The following is a 22,193-nucleotide window of genomic DNA, read 5'->3' as shown; positions in this document are numbered from 1 at the left end:
TATGGACTAAGTTTCCTAGGAACATTTGTCCTAGGACTTATATTCCTAGTAAAATCATGAACATGGACTCTATTAACTAGGAAAAAAGTCTTGCGGACAAATTTACTGTTACAGGACTAGTCAGTAAAAAATAGACATGGAAAATTCTCGTTTGTTGTATGTTAAGTTAGAATAACCTCACAGATTTCTTTTTGTAAACCAGATATACGCCGGGCTATTCAATGAAATTTACAATACGACCGACACGATTTGAGAAAGACGAACAAGTACTTTTTATCCAAATGTTTGGTTGATATGTTTCACCCAACAAAATTAAGGGAAGTGAGGGGTTCCAAATTAACCAAAGGCTACGAATGAGCCTAAAATTACAAAGAGTTTATGAATGACGGTCGACAAATAGAGACATAAAGGCCACACCCAGCAGCCGGTTGCAGTTTAGTCTTGAGAAAAGTATAAAATGTAACAGTTCGCAACTTCGGCGAAACAGACATTCCAGCCACACATGTAAACCCCCGCCCCCCAAAAAATACGCCCGTTTTTTTATTCATCATTTTTAATGCTAAATAATTCTGTTGGAAATTTTCGTTTCTAATAGCAAAAAGGTGGACAAGATTATTGTTTTTAATCCAGATACGGCCAGAATTTTTGTTTTTAAAAGGCAAAAACCAGAGTCAGATTTTTCTTTCAAATATATATCTCGAACTGCCTTCTCAAACACATGGTTCGTTCCTTAGACTTTAAATTATCTAGAGCTCATCATTCAGCTATGTTATTTCTAGTTAAAATAGGCTGGGGCGTTTGGGGTTACACATGTTTTCGTAGGTAAACAATATTGCTGTGGAACTTTTTATCATGCAAGTGTACTAGAGTATAACTTTCTGTATTGTGGAATTGTGAAATAGAAGTCAATACGTTCTCGCTCAATCCTGTTTCGCTTTGAAGATGTCATGATTGTCATCCTCAGTCTATACATGTGTTACTGTAATTTGAATTTCAAAATGACTGAGCGACGTTTTTACGGCGAACTGGTCAACTCCACCATAGCGAATCACATGAGTTTGACATAATCAGTAAATAACAGCAAAACATACCATTATAAATAAAGAATTGTCGCATAAAAAATAAATGCACGGGAAATGGCAAAGTTCTCGAAGTATTGTCTGATTAATCAGTTTAAAAAAAAACTCCAAGCAAAAAAAAAGGGGGGGGGTACGCACGACTAGTTACATTAGTGGCGCACACACACACTTCCTGGATAAGTTTTACTCAGTATTTTGAGTTCATTTCCAGCAATATACAGATACAGAGACAGGTACAGACCTTAGTGTTCTCCTATTTATTTATATTATAGTCCTGTAATGTTGTGTTGTCATTTTAATGTTAATAATATTTTACATGACCATAAAAGAGGGAGGTTTGGCATGCCACAAAACCAGGTTCAACCCACTATTTTTTCCTTTAAAAATGTCCTGTACCAAGTCAGGAATATGGTCTTTGTTATATTATAGTTAGTTTCTGTGTGTGTTACATTTTAACGTTGTGTTTCCGTTGTGTCGTTTGTTTTCTCTCATTTTGAGTGTGAATTCACATTACTATAAGACGTGTCACGGTACTTGTCTATCACAAATTCATGTATTTGGTTTTGATGTTATATTTGTTATTCTCATATCTCATTGGATTTTGTCTAATGCTTAGTCCGCTTAGACTGTGTGTGTGTGTGTGTGTGTTACATTTTAATGTTGTGTCGTTGTTCTCCTCTTATATGTAATGCGTTTCCCTCAGTTTTAGTTTGTTACCCCGATTTTGTTTTTTGTCCATGGATTTATGAGTTTTGAACAGCGGTATACTTCTGTTGCCTTTATCTATGTTGAATTTTCTCAATCTTCAAAGTTTTGTATTTACCTCCCCACAAAAGTGCCAAACTAGTGGGCAGTAATTAAAGTTGGACATTATGAAAGAATAATAAATTGTTAATTTTCCGAGTTTAGTCAGGTGTTTACCTATTCTTTTTAATACATTTAATTGTTTGGGTGCTTTTTTACATATTATAGAGACATGTTCATTGAAATTTAGTCAGTTAAAATCTATTGTTACACCTAGAAGTTTAACATTATCTTTACATTCTATTTCATCATACTTCTAATTCAAATTTTAGGTTTTTTTTTCTTTAGTTGTTTTTTTTCTCACGTGAATAGATTAAGGTTTATGTACCCTTCTGTACCCATTTTTGTACGAATTTTTCAAACCTCAATTGTATCAAAACTAAAGATATAATAAATAATAGAGATAGGTCATTTATATTAGTACATGTTCCAAGGGAAAACTTGATGCAAATTTGAAAAAAATAGGCAGGACAGGAGTTTTGAGTTAAAAAAAAGACAGGATGAGACACTTTGCAAAAAAAAAAGACAGGATGACAATTTAGGTAAAAAAAGTCAGGATAAACTAATAAAAAAAAGGCAGGATCGAATAGAGTGAAAAATAAAAAGGCAGGACAGAAATTACAACTAAAAAAAAATGCAGGACAAAATTTTTCATCCTAGCCCCCCCATAAAAATCGAATGGTAGCTCCCTTAAATGCAATGGAACAGTAAAAAATAATGCTTTGCATCAAGTTTCCCCTTGGAATATGTACAAAATGGCCTATCTCTATTATTCATAATATCTGTAGTTTTGATACAATTGAAGTTTGAAAAGTTCGTACAAAAATGGCTACAGAAGGGTACATAAACCTTAAGGAAGGAGTTAATATACAACTGTTTAAATAAAAACCGATTACTAATTCCAGTACTGATTCCCACTTTATGTGGTTGTTAAGTAATGAAGACACTGATGTATGTAAAAGTATAGCTAAGTACATAAACATGATCAAACATGTGTTTTTTACTTAGAATAAAAGTGTGAAATTTTTGTTTGCTGCTTATAATGTAAAATAATTACTTATATTTTTTACTCAAGAGTTACTCCCCTTGGAACACATATACTTTGATACTTGTGTAGTATTAATTTTAGTTAAGATTGATTAAATGTTATTCTTTGTTGTATCTATATGCTATTAATGATTATCTTCATAATTGAGCTTTCTTTAATAAAATATTTCGTATTTCGGTTTAAGGCGTTATTTTAGTTATTACTATGTCCGACATGTTGACGAGGAACAGACGGACGGACGGATGGACAGACGGTCAACTGTATACAATAATACATCCCGTAAACGGGCGTGTACCAATCTTACTCAGTTCAGTTCAGTTCAGTTTCTTGTATATTCCTCCATTAAATGTGGAGCACTACCCAAAGGGTATAGTTTGAGCAACTATTTACACCTTAAAACATAGGGAAACAATTTATTATATTATACAGATGACTGAATTTGGTTATAATGATCACTAAATAATAGATATCATAATTAATTCATAGGATTGTCATCATAAAGTTTTTAAAAAATATATAATGATTTATATGTGCTAGGGTGTAGGAGAATGTTAAAAAACAACTGCATAATATACATGTATTTACAAGAATTAAAATGGTCAAAAGTTTAAAATTACTTATAATCATAGCTGAGGGTGCTTATACATATATCAGGAATAATAATGAAAATTTCCTGTAAGACTTATGTAAAGTTGTTGGGGTTTGGACATAAATTTAAGGTATAATATATACAAAAATTTTCTTTACAGTTTCATTTCTATATGGAGATCTTGTCATTACTCTTTTTAAATTATACTTACTACTTCTCCTGTTTTCTCTAGCTCATGGTAGAATTTTCTGTTTTAAACCAGTCAGATTTGATTGCCGGTTTTTGACATGCTCAGGATAGTTGTCGATCACGTGATCAAAATAAAATAGAACTTATTCTGGAATTCCGAGTGTCGAATTCAAAAGTTGACAGCTAAATGTCTTGTTATATTGGAAGTTAGCAGGTAAAGGAAAGCTATTTTATTACTAAATGCATTTAACTAAAGTATTTCAAGATTTCACAAAACACTGTACGTGTAAGATACAGAGAAAAGCATTGTACAGTACAGTGACAAAGGGTTGATCATCGATCAGCTGATTGTAAACAAGTATTTTACGTTAGTAAATTACTGCTACATTGTAAATTTACAGATACAGAGTTTCTCATAGAATATTCTTATCTGTTAAACGAAGAAAGATAAGGACCCTGTTCCATCAATAGACCCAAAATGTTCATATATATTGATAGTGTCACATATGATCACATATATATATATATATATCATGTATACATATAGCTACATAAAAATTAAAATAGCCTTGCCAGACGTCATAATTATTTGGACTAGTATTAGCAGTGCCTTTTCCACAAGGTATCCTTCTTCTTCTGTATGTATTATACTTCCATTAAGGAACACCAAGAATTTCTTGTAGCACTTTAAACATATATACACTAGACATTTTTTGTCCATAGGTCCTCTCAAGGAAGCCAGCTTCCGGCCCCAAACCAATCTGGCCCTATAAAGTCAATCTGTCCAAAAGTCGATCCGGCCCCAAGCCATGTGACAAATTTTAACCGTATAAATGGAATTTTCAAAAAGTGTCGATGATGGATGACGACATGTAAGTGAAATATTGGAGTACCAGTTAAAGAACTATTTCAAATGGATATGAAACTGAGTGTTATTGTGTTATTGTGTCTGTTTGTAAAGCAGCTTCAACATATTATTTTTATTCCTTATAAATATATTTTTTATTGAGGCCGGATCAACGTGGGCCAGATTGGCGTAGGGCTGGATCGACCCGAAAGCTTTCCACAAGAGAAGTTTCCAGTTTCATTAGTTTTCCATAGAAATTACTGCATACCCCCTTTGGAAATAAATAAACCTCATGCCATAAACCTAAGGATGGTCACTTGCGTCACTCAGTTTACAATAAGCTGATAAGATTACCATGCATGTACATGTACCATTTACATTGTACGTTTTTTGAACTGTCAAACAATCCATGACAAATCGCCCCACTTTTTCACAAACTCGCCCCACTTTCTTAAAAATCGCCCCATTCTTGTTTACCAACTCGACCCACTTATGAAAAAAGCTAAAATCCCATTTCAAATAGGTTGGAGAACATGCCCCACTTATGAAAAGGGTTAAAATCCCTATGACATAAGGTCTGCCAACTCGCTCCACTCTTGACAAATAGATAAACATGATAAACCATGATGATTTTATTATTGCCAACTCGACCCACTTACACAAATGACTTATGAAAAAAGATGCAATCTCGTTGTATATCTATGTTCCTGTCCCACTTCAGTACACATGAAAACCTTAGTGAAGTGCTATAAATCAAATTGCTGTTAATAAAATCCTTCAATTGTATGATTATTATTCAATTAACAGATTTATTTTCAATTGTTATACATGTTATACAAATAACTAAGCTTACAAGTATAAAGTTATTCTCCAATAATGATACAAAAATGTATTTGCAATTATACATGTACATGTATTCTAAAAGAGGGACGAAAGATACCAAAGGGACAGTCAAACTCATAAATCTAAAACAAACTGACAACGCCATGACTCTGGTTTTTTTTTACAAAAAACTAAATATCACAAAACTAAAATTTTGAATCAAAACCAAAAAGTATACAGATCTTTAGATTATATAACAAAGAAGTGTGTAATATTTTAAGCAATAATCATAAATTATTTTTGAGATACGGCGCGACATGTAGAAAAACCCTCCCCTGCTTTACAAAATACTCAACAACTCAAAATTTTTTTTTTGAATCATCACCAAAAAGTATACAGATCTTTTCAGATTAATATAACAAAGACTTGTGTAAAGTTTTAAGCAATAAACATAAACTATTTTTGAGATACAGCACAACATGTAAAAAAAAACCTCCCCCTTTTTAACAAAATATACTCAATAACTCAAAAATGAAATTTTGAATCATCACCAAGAAGTGTTAAAAGTTTTAAGCAATAATCAAGAATCAATTTTAAGATACAGTGCGACATGTGAAAAAAACACACCACTGTTTTGGTAAAGTGCCGTAACTCAAAAAGTTTTTCTTATTTTCACCAAAAAGTACATGTATACAGATCATTTCAATTTTGACCATCATAAGAAACAACTATATTAAGTTTCATGAAATTTGGATAAGTCGTTCTCAAGTTACAGTACAACATGTTTACGCCGGACAGACAGACGGACGGACACCAGACATTTGTATACCATAATACGTCCCGTCAAAATTTTGACGGGCGTATAAAAACACAACCCTGTTTTAGTTACAAAGTGCTGTAACTCAAAAAGTTTTAATCTTATTTTCACCAAAAAGTATACAGATCATTTGACCATCATCATGATCATAAGAAACAACTATAAGTTTCATGAAATTTGGATATGTCGTTCTCAAGTTACGGTGCGACATGTTTACGCCGGACGGACGGATACCGGACATTTGTATAACATAATACGTCCCGTCAAAATTTTGACAAATAAGCTTTAATAACAGAGGGCGCTTCCCTTTTTTTTCCCGTTCATCTGGCCTGAACCAATCTGACTTTCATGACAGTACCAGGGAAATAATCCCTGCTGGCACAGCTCCAGTCCATCATTTGACTTAATTGGCAAATGAGGGACTTAACAGACTAGAACGCAAATGTTGAAACCTCCCTCTTCAATGCTCTTGAAGGATACCAAGAAATATTGTATTTGTAGCCATTAGTCTTGGTTGAATATTGCCCCCTATGTTTAATCGGTAGCTGGTTGGGGACACCTGTCTAATGCCAAAAAATAAAACATTTAGTTTGGAGTACATGTACCTAAAATGAATAAGTATTCCTCAAATTAGGGATACTTATGTCACATATGACTATGTAGTGTGAAAAAAAAGGGTTTTACATTTGTATGAATGCATATTTACATTTGTGCCATTTTATATTTGAAATGGCACATGCTATCTTTGAAATGATACTGCAATTAAACAACAGAAATGGCACATTTTTATGTGAAATGCATCAAAATTCCCCAAAAAATGAATACCCTTTGACACCTGATTTTCTGGCTTGACTTAATTTGCTTATCCAAATGTTATGAGACTTAAGGTCCTAGACCACAATTGTCGTCCCTTGATTTTCGTTGTTCACAAATATAGTCCCTAGTATTGACAGTGGGTTACTTGCCATTAATTTTTATACGACCGCAAAAATTTTAATTTTTTGGTCGTATATTGCTATCACTTTGGCGTCGTCGTCTCAGTTATGAATTGAACAATATAAACTAAAACATAAAAAGGAAATAGAGCATTAACGCGATGGGACAAATGACATTAAAAAAAATACAGTTAATTTTTTTTACGCAAAATGTGATGCTAACCAAAATTTCTGGGGAGAACACTGGTCGTCGTCCGCGGCGTCGTCCGAATACTTTTAGTTTTCGCACTCTAACTTTAGTTAAAAGTGAATAGAAATCAATGAAATTTTAACACAAGGTTTATGACCACAAAAGGATTAAGGTTGGGATTGATTTTGGGAGTTTTGGTCCCAACATTTTAGGAATTAGGGGCCAAAAAGGGCCCAAATAAGCATTTTCTTGGTTTTCGCACTATAACTTAAGTTTAAGTGAATAGAAATCTATGAAATTTTGACACAAGGTTTATGACCACAAAAGGAAGGTTGGGATTGATTTTGGGAGTTTTGGTTCCAACAGTTTAGGAATTAGGGGCCAAAAAGGGCCCAAATAAGCATTATTCTTGGTTTTTGCACCATAACTTTAGTATAACTAAATAGAAATCTATGAAATTTAAACACAAGGTTTATGACCATAAAAGGAAGGTTGGGTTTGATTTTGGGAGTTTTGGTCCTAACAGTTTAGGAATAAGGGGCCCAAAGGGTCCAAAATTGAACTTTGTGTGATTTCATCAAAAATTGAATAATTGGGGTTCTTTGATATGCCGAATCTAACTATGTATGTAGATTCTTAATTTTTGGTCCCGTTTTCAAATTGGTCTACATTAAGGTCCAAAGGGTCAATTTAAACTTAGTTTGATTTTAACAAAAATTGAATCCTTGGGGTTCTTTGATATGCTGAATTTAAAAATGTACTTAGATTTTTAATTAGTGGCCTAGTTTTCAAGTTGGTCCAAATGGGGGTCAAAAATTAAACTTTGTTTGATTTCATCAAAAATTGAATAAATGGGTTCTTTGATATGCTAAATCTAACTGTGTATGTAGATTCTTAATTTTTGGTCCAGTTTTCAAATTGGTCTACATTAAGGTCAAAAGGGTCCAAAATTAAACTAAGTTTGATTTTAAAAAAAATTAAATTCTTGGGCTTATTTGATATGCTTTATCTAAATATGTACTTTGATTTTTGATTATGGGCCCAGTTTTCAAGTTGGTTCAAATCAGGATTCCATATCAAGTGGCGGGTTTAAATTTTTCTCATTTCAGATTTCATAAATATAAAGAAAATTTCTTCAAACAATTTTTTGAGAGGATTAATATTCAACAGCATAGTGAATTGCTCAAAGGCAAAAAAAAACTTTTAAGTTCATTAGACCACATTCATTCTGTGTCAGAAACCTATGCTGTGTCAACTATTTAATTTTAGATTTAAAAAGTTTGAAGAAGAAATCTTTAATTGATTTGTAAAATCTTGACATTTGTTTTGTGTAAAAAAAACAACATTTAATGTCAAGAATTTGATCACAATCCAAATTCAGAGCTGTATCACGCTTGAATGATTTGTCCATACTTGCCCCAACTGTTCAGGGTTTGACCTCTGCGGTCGTATAAAGCTGCGCCCTGCGGAGCACCTGGTTATACCTCTTCCAAATTTATTTCTCCATGTTTAATGCCTCAAATTGCAAGAAGGGGGGTGAAATTACATTTAAAAAAAATTTGGGTTCAGAATTTTAAAGGAAAGTAGTGATTTGGTCCAGCTGAAAAAGGTTGAAAATTAGCACTTCGGAAGGTGTCAAAAAGTAAAATCACAAAAATTGAAAAAATTTCAAGACGCCCTAAACATAAAATTGTCCATATTTTGAGTTCAGAGTCGATGAAGTTTTCTATAATTTTGATATAATTTGTCCCAAAAGTAGTACAACACACTGTAAAAATTTCATTGAGAAAGTGCAGGTGGGATTTTTTTAATAATCCTTTATCGCACTACGAAATAATTGTGGTCTCAGACCTTATAGACAATTGTACAATCGTCATGTTATTAACACAAAACTCTGATCAAGTACAAATTTGAATATCTTCACTTTTACCGTTCTTCAGTTACATGTATTTCACTTTGAAACTTTATAGGATGTGTAAACATCTGTGTCCCATAGACACATTCCCCATTTTTTATACAACTGCAAAAAAATTTTGGGATCGTATAATCATGATAATGGTACAATGTATGATGTTGTCCGAAGACACATTTTGTTTTCAGACAATTACTTTAGTTAGAGTGAATGGATCTCTATTAAATTTAATAAGAAGGTTCAATATCACAAAAGGAAGGTAGAGAGTAATTTTGGGGATGATAGTTCCCACTGTTTTGGAATAAGGCCAGGGGCCAAAAAAGGGGCCCAAAACAAGTAATATTTTTCTTCTTTCAGAATAATAACTTGTGTATAACATGTATAAGTTTTTTAATTGCTCTGAAATTGTACCCCAATGTTAAATACATGTACCACTTGTGAGTAGAAGGTTTCGATACATTTTGGGGGTTATAATACCAACAGTCATACAGTTTAGGAATTTAAGGGCAAAATATGTGAAGAGTTGTCTCGTTGGCAATCATACCACATCTTCTTTTTATATGTACATGTATTAATATCTGTTGTACTTCTTTCTTCTGCTGAATATTCTATTGCATTACATACACATGTGTACACCTGTTCATACATCTATTCCAAGCAGTTTGTTGTATTTCTTTCATCTGCTGATAGAAGTGTTGCCCAAAGACAATGAGGGAAAGCTAAATCAGAAGAAAGAATATATATATAATTAAATTTTAATCCAGCACAATCATAGGTTTGAAAGTTGTTTTCAATTAAAGACTTGTATATATTTATCCTTTGTAAGTGAAGAAGTGTTACTTAAACATATGATAAACATTTTGTTACATATTGTATATATATATATATATGTTTATATATGTACAGGTCTCTAGGCTCTAAAAATAAGAAGATGTGGACTGATTTTAATGATGCAACTGTGCTCATGTTCAATTATATATGTTAATAACCTTTGAATTCTTGTGTCCAGTCAGTACTCTGTGACTGCCAGTGCCTGACAGGAGGTCGACCTATTAATCATAAAGAATTAGAAAGTCAATGACCTTATATTGCTACACTGCACTGGATTAAACCTGCTTTTATCTATAAATATAAATTCCTATTCACACAAATATATTTAAAACAGGATTTTAATATCTATGACATGTATGATTTTAAATTTATATTCATAGGAGTAAGATCATTATTTAATTCAGTTTGTATTTTAATTATAACTTTATGAAGGAACTCTATGTATAAATAATTTGGCCAAAATTTGGGTCACAATTTAAACTGCAGGCCTATATACATCTACATTTAAATATTATCACTATGTTTATATACATGACGTCATTATCAATAAAATTAGTACATGTAGTAGCTAATGAACTGATTATGAACATGATGAATATATAGGTTTGAGTTATTTTGATATGTTTTCAAATGAGTGTACACAATAAACATGATATATTATATATTTATCATATATAATATGATATGAATATAAATTTAAAGTCATACATGTCATAGATATTAAAATCCTGTTTTAAATATATAACATCTTCATGCCTTATATATCATGTACTGTAGTACGCCGCTGGATTAAAACTGTACGAGGAAAGGTAACACACGGCCAGCGAAAGCTCTTTTTTAGAGAGCCCAGGTCGTGTGGTCTAGCGGGACGGCTGCAGTGCAGGCAATTTGGTGTCACGATATCACAGTAGCATGGGTTCGAATCCTGGCGAGGGAAGAACCAAAAATTTGCGAAAGCAAATTTACAGATCTAACATTGTTGGGTTGATGTTTAGACGAGTTGTATATATATATATATATATATCGATTTGTGGCTTCCAATATGTTGGTGAGTCAAACAGCCTTTCCACAAACGCCTCTTCAATGGCCATAGGAGTGATATCTCTAAGAAGCCACTTCTCTGAGTTTATTATTCACCCTGACTGTTGCCAGTATACATACCATTGGTATATATATATATGATCATATTTTAAAATGATTGAATAATAGCCAACGATAAATCTTACAGGGCATTGGATCATATTATTGTTGAGCCTGCAACTTTTGTTGCAGAAAGCTTGACATAGGGATAGTGATCTGGCGGCTACGGCGGCGGCGTTAGCTAACTTCTTAAAAGCTTTATATTTTAGAAGGTAGAAGACCTGGATGCTTCATACTTTGTATATAGATGCCTCATGTTACAAACTTTCCGTCAGTCACATGTAATGTCCTTGACCTCATTTTCATGGTTCAGTGATAATATTAAAAAGTTAATATTTTTTGTAATGTTAAATTCTCTCTTATTATAAGTAATTGGGTAACTATATTTGGTATGTGCGTACCTTGCAAGGTCCTCATGCCCATCAGACAGTTTTCACTTGACCTCGACCTCATTTCATGGATCAGTGAACAAGGTTAAGTTTTGGTGGTCGAGTCCATATCTCAGATACTATAAGCAATAAGGTCTAGTATATTCGGTGTATGGAAGGACTGTAAGGTGTACATGTCCAACTGGCAGTTGTCATCTGACCTTGATCTCATTTTCATGGTTCAGTGGTTATAGTTAAGTTTTTATACGACCGCAAAATTTGAAAAATTTTTCGTCGTATATTGCTATCACGTTGGCGTCGTCGTCTGCGTCTTCGTCCGAATACTTTTAGTTTTCGCACTCTAACTTTAGTAAAAGTGAATGGAAATCTATGAAATTTTAACACAAGGTTTATGACCACAAAAGGAAGGTTAATATTGATTTTGGGAGTTTTGGTCCCAACATTTTAGGAATTAGGGGCCAAAAAGGGCCCAAATAAGCATTTTCTTGGTTTTCGCACTATAACTTTAGTTGAAGTAAATAGAAATCAATGAAATTTAAACACAATGTTAATGACTACAAAAGGAAGGTTGGTATTGATTTTGGGAGTTGAGGTCCCAACAGTTTAGGGATTAGGGGCCAAAAAGGGACCCAAATAAGCATTTTTCTTGGTTTTCGGACCATAACGTTAGTATAAGTAAATAGAAATCTATGAAATTTAAACACAAGGTTTATGACCATAAAAGGAAGGTTGGTATTGATTTTGGGAGTTTTGGTCCCAACAGAATAAGGGGCCCAAAGGGTCCAAAATTAAACTTTGTTTGATTTCATCAAAATTGAATAATTGGGGTTCTTTGATATGCCGAATCTAACTGTCATGACTGTGTATGTAGATTCTTAACTTTTGGTCCCGTTTTCAAATTGGTCTAAATTAAGGTCCAAAGGGTCCAAAATTAAACTTAGTTTGATTTTGACAAAAAATGAATCAGTTAGGTTCTTTGATATGCTGAATCTAAAAATGTACTTAGATTCTTGATTATTGGCCCAGTTTTCAAGTTGGTCCAAATCGGGGTCCAAAATTAAACTTTGTTTGATTTCATCAAAAATTGAATAAATGGGGTTCTTTGATATACCAAATCTAACTGTGTATGTAGATTCTTCATTTTTGGTCCTGTTTTTAAATTGGTCTACACTAAAGTCCAAAGGGTCCAAAATTAAACTTAGTCTGATTTTAACAAAAATTGAAATCTTGGGGTTCTTTGATATGCTGAATCCAAAAATGTACTTAGATTTTTTATTATGGGCCCAGTTTTCAAGTTGGTCCAAATCAGGATCTAAAATTATTATATTAAGTATTGTGCAAAAGCAAGTCTTTTCAATTGCACAGTATTGCGCAATGGCAAGAAATATCTAATTGCACAATATTATGAAATAGCAAATTTTTTTTTAATTAGAGTTATCTTTCTTTGTCCAGAATAGTAAGCAAGAAATATCTAATTGCAAAATATTGTGCAATAGCAAGATTTTTTTTTAATTGGAGTTATCTTTCTTTGTCCAGAATCAACTTAAATCTTTGTTATATACAATATACAATGTATATTCACTTTTTACTACCAACTGATAAATTAAAATAATCTTTACCATTCAGTGATAACAAGCAGTTTTTTTACATCTTAATATTTTATGATGTATTTAAATGAGTAGTTATTGTTGCAAACTCCATTAGAAATTTTAATTGAGATTAGTTTTGGAATAAGGGAAAGGGGGATGTGATTAAAAAAATTGGGTTCAATTTTTCTCATTTGAAATTTCATAAATAAAAAAGAAAATTTCTTCAAACATTTTTTTGAGAGGATTAATATTCAACAGCATAGTGAATTGCTCTAAATGAAAACAAAAATTTTAAGTTCATTAGAACACATTCATTCTGTGTCAGAAACCTATGCTGTGTCAACTATTTAATCACAATCCAAATTTAGAGCTGAATCCAGCTTGAATGTTGTGTCCATACTTGCCCCAACCGTTCAGGGTTCAACCTCTGCAATCGTATAAAGCTACGCCCTGCGGAGCATCTGGTTATGTTTTGGTCTGTTTTTCTTATACTATATGCAATAGGTCTACTATATTTGGTGTATGGAATGATTGTAAGGTGTACATTTCTAGCTGACAGGTGTCATCTGACCTTGACCTCATTTTCCTGGTTCAGTGGTAAAAGTTAAGTTTTTGAGTTTTGGTCTATTTTTCTAATACGCTATACATTAGGTCAATTAAATTTAGTGTATGGAAATATTTTATGATCTATATGTCTGTTACGCAGGTTTTATTTGACCTTGACCTCATTTTCATGGTCCATTGCTACAATATAAGTGTTAAGTGTTTGTGTTTTGGTCTGTTTTTCTTAATTTATAAGCAATAAGTCAACTATATTTGTTGTATTGAAGAATTGTTAGCTGTACATGTCTGCCTGGCATGGTTCATTTGACCTTGACCTCATTTTCATCGTTCTTTGATCCATGTTTCGTTTTCTTGGTTAATGTTGAGTTTATGTGACAGTTGTAATAAAGCTTTATCATGTTTATGTTTAGGTTTATCAACATAATATCAATGATTAGTAAAGAAGGCGAGACATTTCAGCGTGTGCACTCATGTTAGTTATGATACAGTACACTACAATATATAACAAGTCTAAAAGGGTACACATCACCAAAAACTAATAAAATCATGAACAAATGATAGATATTTTGGATAACTAATATCTAATCATATACTGTACACCATTACAATTGATATATATATATCATGTATATTCACACATGCTATATATATATATATATCATGTATATTCTTGTATAAACAATTCCATTATATATGTCGTGTACAAGTTGCAATTTTGTACAGGTTATAACATGTACAAAACAGTACATGTTATAATTTGTACAATGCCAAAATACAAGTTATAACATGTACAAAAGTACCTCGTACATGTTATAACATGTACAAAATATTGCTTAAAAATGGTCTTTAAAATTTAAAATAATAATAAAGCATTATATACATTCCCGATTGAAATTATCAAATATTAAAGAACAATAATCAAATGCAAAAAAAGCTGCATTATTTACAGCATGCATGAAATACCTAATTTTCATACATTTTAGAAACAAGTTTGTTTCTATTTGTTGCTACAAGACAGAGAAATGTGACACCTTTAAGTCGCACAAAACTTTCATTCTTTTACATTTACACATACCAGTCATATAACTGCCTTTCTTACCCTCACACTCATATCACTCGTTGGGATTTCAGACACATTTAAAGTTGTATTTGCAAGAAATTAATCCTGGTTTCTACTCAAGTATCCCTTTATTTGTCCAACTAAGTCTTTAGTTCCAATTTTATAGTTCATTCATATTCATCACAACGCCTGTTCTGTTTTTCTCATCGGCAGGACCAATATTAATGGACGTAATAGGAATGCTTACGTTATCACCTTGGGAGATAACAGTTAATCAAGTTTTTCAGTTTTTATCAAGGCATCAGCTTGTACCTGCTGGCCAGATAGGTCCCTCGTTCGTGCACACTTGATGTCAATATTTACAATTTCAAAACCCTCACTGGTATTGACAGCAACAATATCCCCACCAGGAAGTGCCCTCTTTCGGGGTAGTTTACCAGTAGATGTCATCACCGACCATGTAAGCGTCACATCATTTCATTCAATTACCATTGTTTCTTACTCAATTGTTGTTCATTGCTGTCTGCTGAATCAGGACCATTTGTTTCACCATCAGTTTTAGTGATTGTGTCAGTATTAATGAGGGGGGGCAAGGGGGGTCCAAATAACAGCAAAACAGCAAATTAATTTGGCTCATAACAGATAACAAGGAATTAAAATGGACAAAAACAGATAACAGTAAATGAAATATTAGAATAATTCGGTCTTTGACAAATCAGTATTTCTTATTACGGATATAATCCTGTGTAATGCATTCCATTTTTTATGACTATGTTTTTAGTATTAATTTATGTATCTAGAATGTGTTTAAATTCCTACTCAATATATTATAATATTTTTTATACGCTCGTTTACGGAACGTATTATGGTATACTGTTGTCCGTCTGTTGTCAACATGTCGGACATTAACTCAAAAACTCTTTAACCATTTGAATTAAACTTTGGGAAATTGTTTATATCTATTGACGTGAGCTCCCTTTTTTTTTTTTTTTGTTTTTTTTTTTATAAATTTTAGATTTTAAGTTTCTGGGTAATGGGTTTTTATTCAATGAAATTGGTGTTGTTTTTTTTTCAGTTTTCTGATAATATCTCAAAAATGCTTTCACAAAGCAAGGAATTTTGGTGAATTGTTTATATCTATTAACATGAGGTAACTTTCAATTTTTATAAATTTTAGATTTTACGTTTCCGAGTTAAACGGGTTTAATTAATTAAAAAGGGGTGATTTTCCAGTTTTCAGACATTAACACAAAAATGTTTTCAGCAGTTCTCATGAAACGTTGGTGTATTGTTTATATATATTGACTGAAGCTCCCTTTGTTGCTAATAAAAAAAGTGACCTAAAAGAGTTTGAATATTCTGACTTTTTCTAAATGACCATTTAATGAGGTGTGTGAATTTTTCTTAATAAAACTATGAGGCAAAGTGGTATATAGGGTAGAAAAATCAAAAGCACCAATTATAAGCATGCAATTTATCAAGTACTTCGAACGTACTTTGACAATCTAAAAGCAATTTATTCCACTATTTTCAAAGGCCTTATTTGAACAATTTTTTATCAGCTGAGGTTTTTGATTGTACCAAGTGCACTAGTAAGTAGAATACATAATGACATAGTTTAGTAGGGAAACAATGGCTTGAAACAAAATAAATCTTTGTTTGTAATGAGTTATGTGCAGCTTTGGACCCAAGTACATGGTTGGAACTTTCATTGTACAATGCATTTGGTTCTGCTTTGAAAAGAATTACATAGCTGAGTCTATGTACCATATTATATAAAAGGTTAAGTGGTTGTTAGGACCTAGTCCTTAATTGAGATCCTTGTCAGATATTCCTGGCCATATGTTTTCCTTTTTGTCATATTAAGAATTGTTTTAATTTAATATGTTCGTACGGAAAACAAGGAACATTATTCTCATACAAAAAATTAAGATAATTCTAAATACACATTCATAAAGAAAAATAGAATTTATTACAAAGGATAATCATAAGATATACTGGAATTGTCCTGGACCTCACTTCTGTGATGGGTATATGTTAATGGAATCCTTCTCTGAATACGGGACAAACATATTAGTAGTGGTAGACCCCAATGGCCAATGATCTTCAATTTATACCGAATATTGACTGTCAAAAAAAATGCTAACATTCCAATTTTCAATAACAGTTAACAGCAAATGCATTATCACAATAACAGATAACAAAAAAACTAAAAGCCTAATAACAGCTAACAAAGAATAAGACAATAACAGCTAACAGCAAATATATTTTCAAAATAACAGATAACAAAGAATTAAATTGCCCCATAACAGCATAACAGTTAAACCCCTTGCCCCCCCTCATTAATGTCCGTCTCTGACCTTATTTTGTCAGTTGCAATTTCAGTGTCGGTATTATGTTCTGTCTTGGTAAAATGGTCTTCACGATCATTATTATTGAATACAGAACTTGCTTCAAATATTGCTTTTAAGTCTCCTTCTGTTTAAATGCCAGGTAAGAATACCGAATAATGTTTATTGACTACATGTGTATTTTTAAAGTCTTTAAGGTATGAAGTAATTATAAAAATACCCTATTAAACTGGTCATTAACTGTATCAAAAAGGTATCAGACTAACATGAATGGACAATATATAAAACAAAAAAAATGATTGAATAGCATTGATGTTAATGGCATATGTGTTGTAATAATAAAAACATATTTTTTGTTTCAAATTTTGTACAAGTTAAAACCATTTTCAAGCAATATTTTGTACATGTTACAACATGTATGAGGCACTTTTGTACATGTTATAACTTGTATTTTTGCATTGTACAAATTATAACATGTACAAAATTTTTGTACATGTTATAACCTGTACAAAATTGCAACTTGTACACGACATATACATTGTACATGCATTTTTCATTTAAAATGAATAAAAAAAAAGGAAATAGTACAATAATGACAACAACAATTACTTGTTCATACATTTGGACATGTTGGATAGGTATCAGTTCATACCTGTGGAGGGGTATCAGTTCATACATGTGGAGAGTATATCTATTCATACCTGTGGATAGTATATCCATTCATACATGTGGAGAGTATATCCATTCATACATGTTAAGGGGTATCAAATCAAACATTTGAATAAGTATCAGTTTATACATTGTACATGTGGAGGGGTATCAGTTCATACCTGTGGAGGGGTATCAACTTAATCATTTGAATGTAGGTAACAGTTGATACATTGAATAGGTAGCAGATTATACATGTGGATGGGTAGCAGTTAATACATGTAGATAGGTTTCAGTTAATATGTGATGTGTATCAGTGAACAATGATTTCTACTTGCAGCTGATGCAAAATGGCTGAAGGTGTAGACCCAAACTTAGCCCAGGCTGTCAGTTCCACCCTGACTGTTGCCAGTATACATACCATTGGTAGTGCCAGCCTGACTCCACGGCTACAGAAGAAGTTTACGTCTAGAGAGAGTTCAATGACAGGGACAGATTTACTGCCAATATGTCGTATTTGTCAGATGCCTGGTGATGCTCAGGACCCTTTATTTTCACCGTGTCGTTGTTCAGGGACTCTAGGATTTATACATTTTTCATGTTTAAAAGTAAGTTGTGATTATATAATTAGCAGCTGCAGTTTGACAAAAAAATTAAGAATTTGATAAAATTTGAATTCAGGGAGTGCTTCTGGTTTTTAAAGCAATTGCTTTTATGCCGTCGCGTATGGCCATCTTTGTGACCCAGAGCAGAGACTCCGCCCAGATCAAGCCATAGTATTTTGTTAAACAGGCTCCTGGTCAGTCATTCTTTAACACCTATGTATGTTTTCTAATGCAATACATAGCTTGAAACTTTAAAAAAAAGTGAGTGGATTTAAGAAGTTTCAGAATATGTTCTTGTAGATGTATTTTTGTATTTAAAGGGTCAACCGTTTGACTATCAAATAACATAGAAGTCCGAGTGAAAAAAAGTACATTTTTATAAATGCGATTCCGTTTTCCGCCGTTAGTACGATGTTTCAACAAAATATGGATTCATTTCAGTTGTTGATTTAGTATTGAAAATTTAACTGAATTATCTCCTAATAAATACGGTTTTTTATGTTTAATTTGTGTTTCTTTAAGAGGTCAGGTGCTCTTGTTCATTCATAAAATTATCGTTCATTCATACATTTATCGTAAAATCAAAATCACTACACAGGTTAATGCGTAGTGTCAAATTATTCTAAAAATAGACAAACTTTATTTGCGCAAATAATTTAGCGGAACGAAACCCTTGTTGAAAACACATAACAATAAGTTCGTTTTCCTTTTCTGTCAAAACTCCGTAATATTTATCGATCACCTTACTAATGAAATGGACCCGTCCAAACGTAGTAGATGCCAAGTCGGTCCAGATGAAGAGATATTTACAATTTGGAATTTTCTAGTTTATTAATACATAGATTGAAAAAAAGTACGTCTTTTTAAATATCATGATCAAAACTGGGTTTGCATAACAAATGTCAGATGAAACCATTATCCTCGTCTTTTCAGTGAACAAGTCTACTACGTTTGTTGACACTCGACGGTCCACCGTGTTAGCAATTTTATTTCACATGTTTTCGAAATATTGAAGATCATTTTTCGTAATGTTTCCTGAAAATTGATAAATATCAAAGCAACGTAGAGCTGTTTGTTCTTGTTCGTATAATAAAATTGAGAATAGAAATGGGGAATTTGTCAAAGAGACAACAACCAGACCATAGAAAAACATACAACAGCAGAATTAAGGTCACCAACAGGTCTTCAATGCAGCGAAAAATTCCCGCACCCGGAGGCGTCCTTCAGCTGGCCCCTATACAATATATATACTAGTTCAGTGATAACGATTTAATGTCATGTTTGTCTGTGATGACCCCCCTTTTCGGGATTGCATGAGAATTGTAGTTATCTCGTACCCACATGCACTTGTTTCTATCCATAGGAAGGTCGATTATCCATATAAATAGTTCACTTGTTTCTATCCATAGGAAGGTCGACTATCCATATAAAACTATTTATATGGATAATCGACCTTCCTATGGATAGAAACAAGTGCCTGTGCTCGTACCGCATCAGAAGGACACATATCAACTGAGCAATAATGTTTGGAACTTAGTTTTAAAAATGATGACAAAGTAACATTATGAAAATATTTTTATTAAGCTGAAATATACATTTATTCTTTACATGTTTATGTCTTGTAAGATATTTTATTTCTTTCCCGTTTTTTAACATTTGCGTCTGGAAAGTTGAAATGTTTTAACTTAATCATTTGTGTTAATGGTTAAATATAAATTAATAATGAAAATTGTTAAAATTAAATCAATAAAGGAAATTATTGCCAAGGAAGTTACAAACACTACCAGGGGATAATCCATGATGATTTCTTTTTGAGTTATATGTTTCAGCACATGTATATTTGACCCCAACTTTAGCCTGTCTCCTTGTGAAATATAAAACATATTAAAAATGACTTTCTGCTAAAGTCTTTTATTTATATAAAGTTAAAACCTTCTTACTTTTAACTAGACAACACTCATGTCAGGTTTAATTCTTGTATATATGTGGATGAAAAATAAAAGTCCCCAAACATTAACATGGCAGCAATTGCTTTTACAGCCTTTAAGGCTTTGATTAAAATAGGTCTTTATTTATAATTCTTCTTCACATTGCTCCAGTAGTTAAGACATGGACATGAACATGATCATTGATGATGAAGGGGAAATACATGTCTTGGCCTCGACCTCATTTCATGGATCAGTGGTCAATGTTTAGTTTTCTTGGTTAATGTTAAGTTTAAGTGACAGTTGTAATAAAGCTTTATATTGAGGACTATCAACATAATATCAATGGTTAGTAAAGAAGGCGAAACATTTCAGCGTGTGCACTCTTGTATCATACATGGGTTACAATGGGAGATTATTCATATATCTACATGTAAAATATATCTGAATTCCTAATTTGTTGCACATTGATTCTTAGAATAGGTTAAAAACTGTAATAATGAGTTTTTAGTTAGAAAAGATTTTTTTTTTTGATAGACATTTGTATAGTATTTTTGTTTGACACTGTGTAAGGGCAGAGAATTAATAAAAGCGTTATTGACCATAATGACCAACATGGTCATGATGGTCATTATTTAACAAATTTCACTTTCATCAATTGATTATGAAATTATTTTGATAATAATCTCAAGAAAAACAAGACTTAATATTGTTTGTACCATGATCTTAATATAAATATAAAACAAAATGGACAGAAGATATAACTTGTAGAACAACTATATATGGCAGGATTTATCTATTATAAAAATTACTAACACAAATAACAGACTCCATAAAATTTATTATAATTTAGATTTTGTTTCTGGCAGTGTACATGTACATGCATGTAAACAAGTATTTAAATACCTCATCATTCTATTTTACGATACAAGAATTAGGTTTTTGAGGTTATGTACTTCTGTGTGATTAAATGCATCAACAGATACCATGCACATTTTAATAGGAAAACAAGTGCAGTAATTAATAATTTAACATTACATAGTCTGACTTACATGTACACTATAAAAAGTACACGTACAAATATGTAGGTGTCCAAAGTGAAATGATATCCTTTAGCATGTTTAGACCATCCAAAATGATTGTTTGTAACATTACTATGTTACTACTACAAATGTACTAATTGCTACAAGGTTTTTTAAATTGACATCGATTTTTATGCCCCGTCTACGATAGAAGAAGGGGCATTATGTTTTCTGGTCTGTGCGTCCGTTCGTCCGTCTGTTCGTTCATCTGTTCGTTCGTCCGTTCGTCCGTCTGTCCCATGTCAGGTTAAAGTTTTTGGTCGAGGTAGTTTATGATGAAGTTGAAGTCCAATCAACTTGAAACTTAGTATACATGTGCCCTATGATATGATCTTTCTAATTTAAATGCGAAATTAGAGTTTTGACCCCAATTTTACGGTTCACTGAACATAGAAAATGATAGTGCAAATTTCAGGTTAAAGTTTTTGGCTTCAGGTTAAAGTTTTTGGTCAAGGTAGTTTTTGATGAAGTTGAAGTCCAATCAACTTGAAACTTAGTATACATGTGCCCTATGATATGATCTTTCTAATTTAAATGCCAAATTAGAGTTTTGACCCCAATTTTACGGTTCACTGAACATAGAAAATTATAGTGCAAATTTCAGGTTAAAGTTTTTGGCTTCAGGTTAAAGTTTTTGGTCAAGGTAGTTTTTGATGAAGTTGAAGTCCAATCAACTTGAAACTTAGTATACATGTGCCCTATGATATGATCTTTCTAATTTAAATGCCAAATTAGAGTTTTGACCCCAATTTTACGGTTCACTGAACATAGAAAATT

At 32.3% G+C, this 22,193-nt stretch overlaps 1 protein-coding gene across 1 annotated transcript in view; it reads left to right on the top strand.

The window, feature by feature from the left end:
* The first annotated feature begins 3,792 nt into the window (after positions 1-3,792).
* Positions 3,793-22,193, top strand: part of LOC139506121 (E3 ubiquitin-protein ligase MARCHF1-like) — a 42,538-nt gene continuing 24,137 nt past the window's right edge. Inside the window, exons 1-2 of the mRNA XM_071295368.1 lie at positions 3,793-3,923; positions 18,145-18,412. Coding sequence (XP_071151469.1) covers positions 18,155-18,412 — 258 coding nt within the window. The 5' untranslated portion in view covers positions 3,793-3,923; positions 18,145-18,154. The remainder of the gene's footprint in view (positions 3,924-18,144; positions 18,413-22,193) is intronic.

Source organism: Mytilus edulis, chromosome 1, assembly GCF_963676685.1.
Source record: "Mytilus edulis chromosome 1, xbMytEdul2.2, whole genome shotgun sequence".
Classification (NCBI taxonomy): Eukaryota; Metazoa; Mollusca; class Bivalvia; order Mytilida; family Mytilidae; genus Mytilus; species Mytilus edulis.
This window is presented reverse-complemented; position numbering and strand designations above follow the sequence as displayed.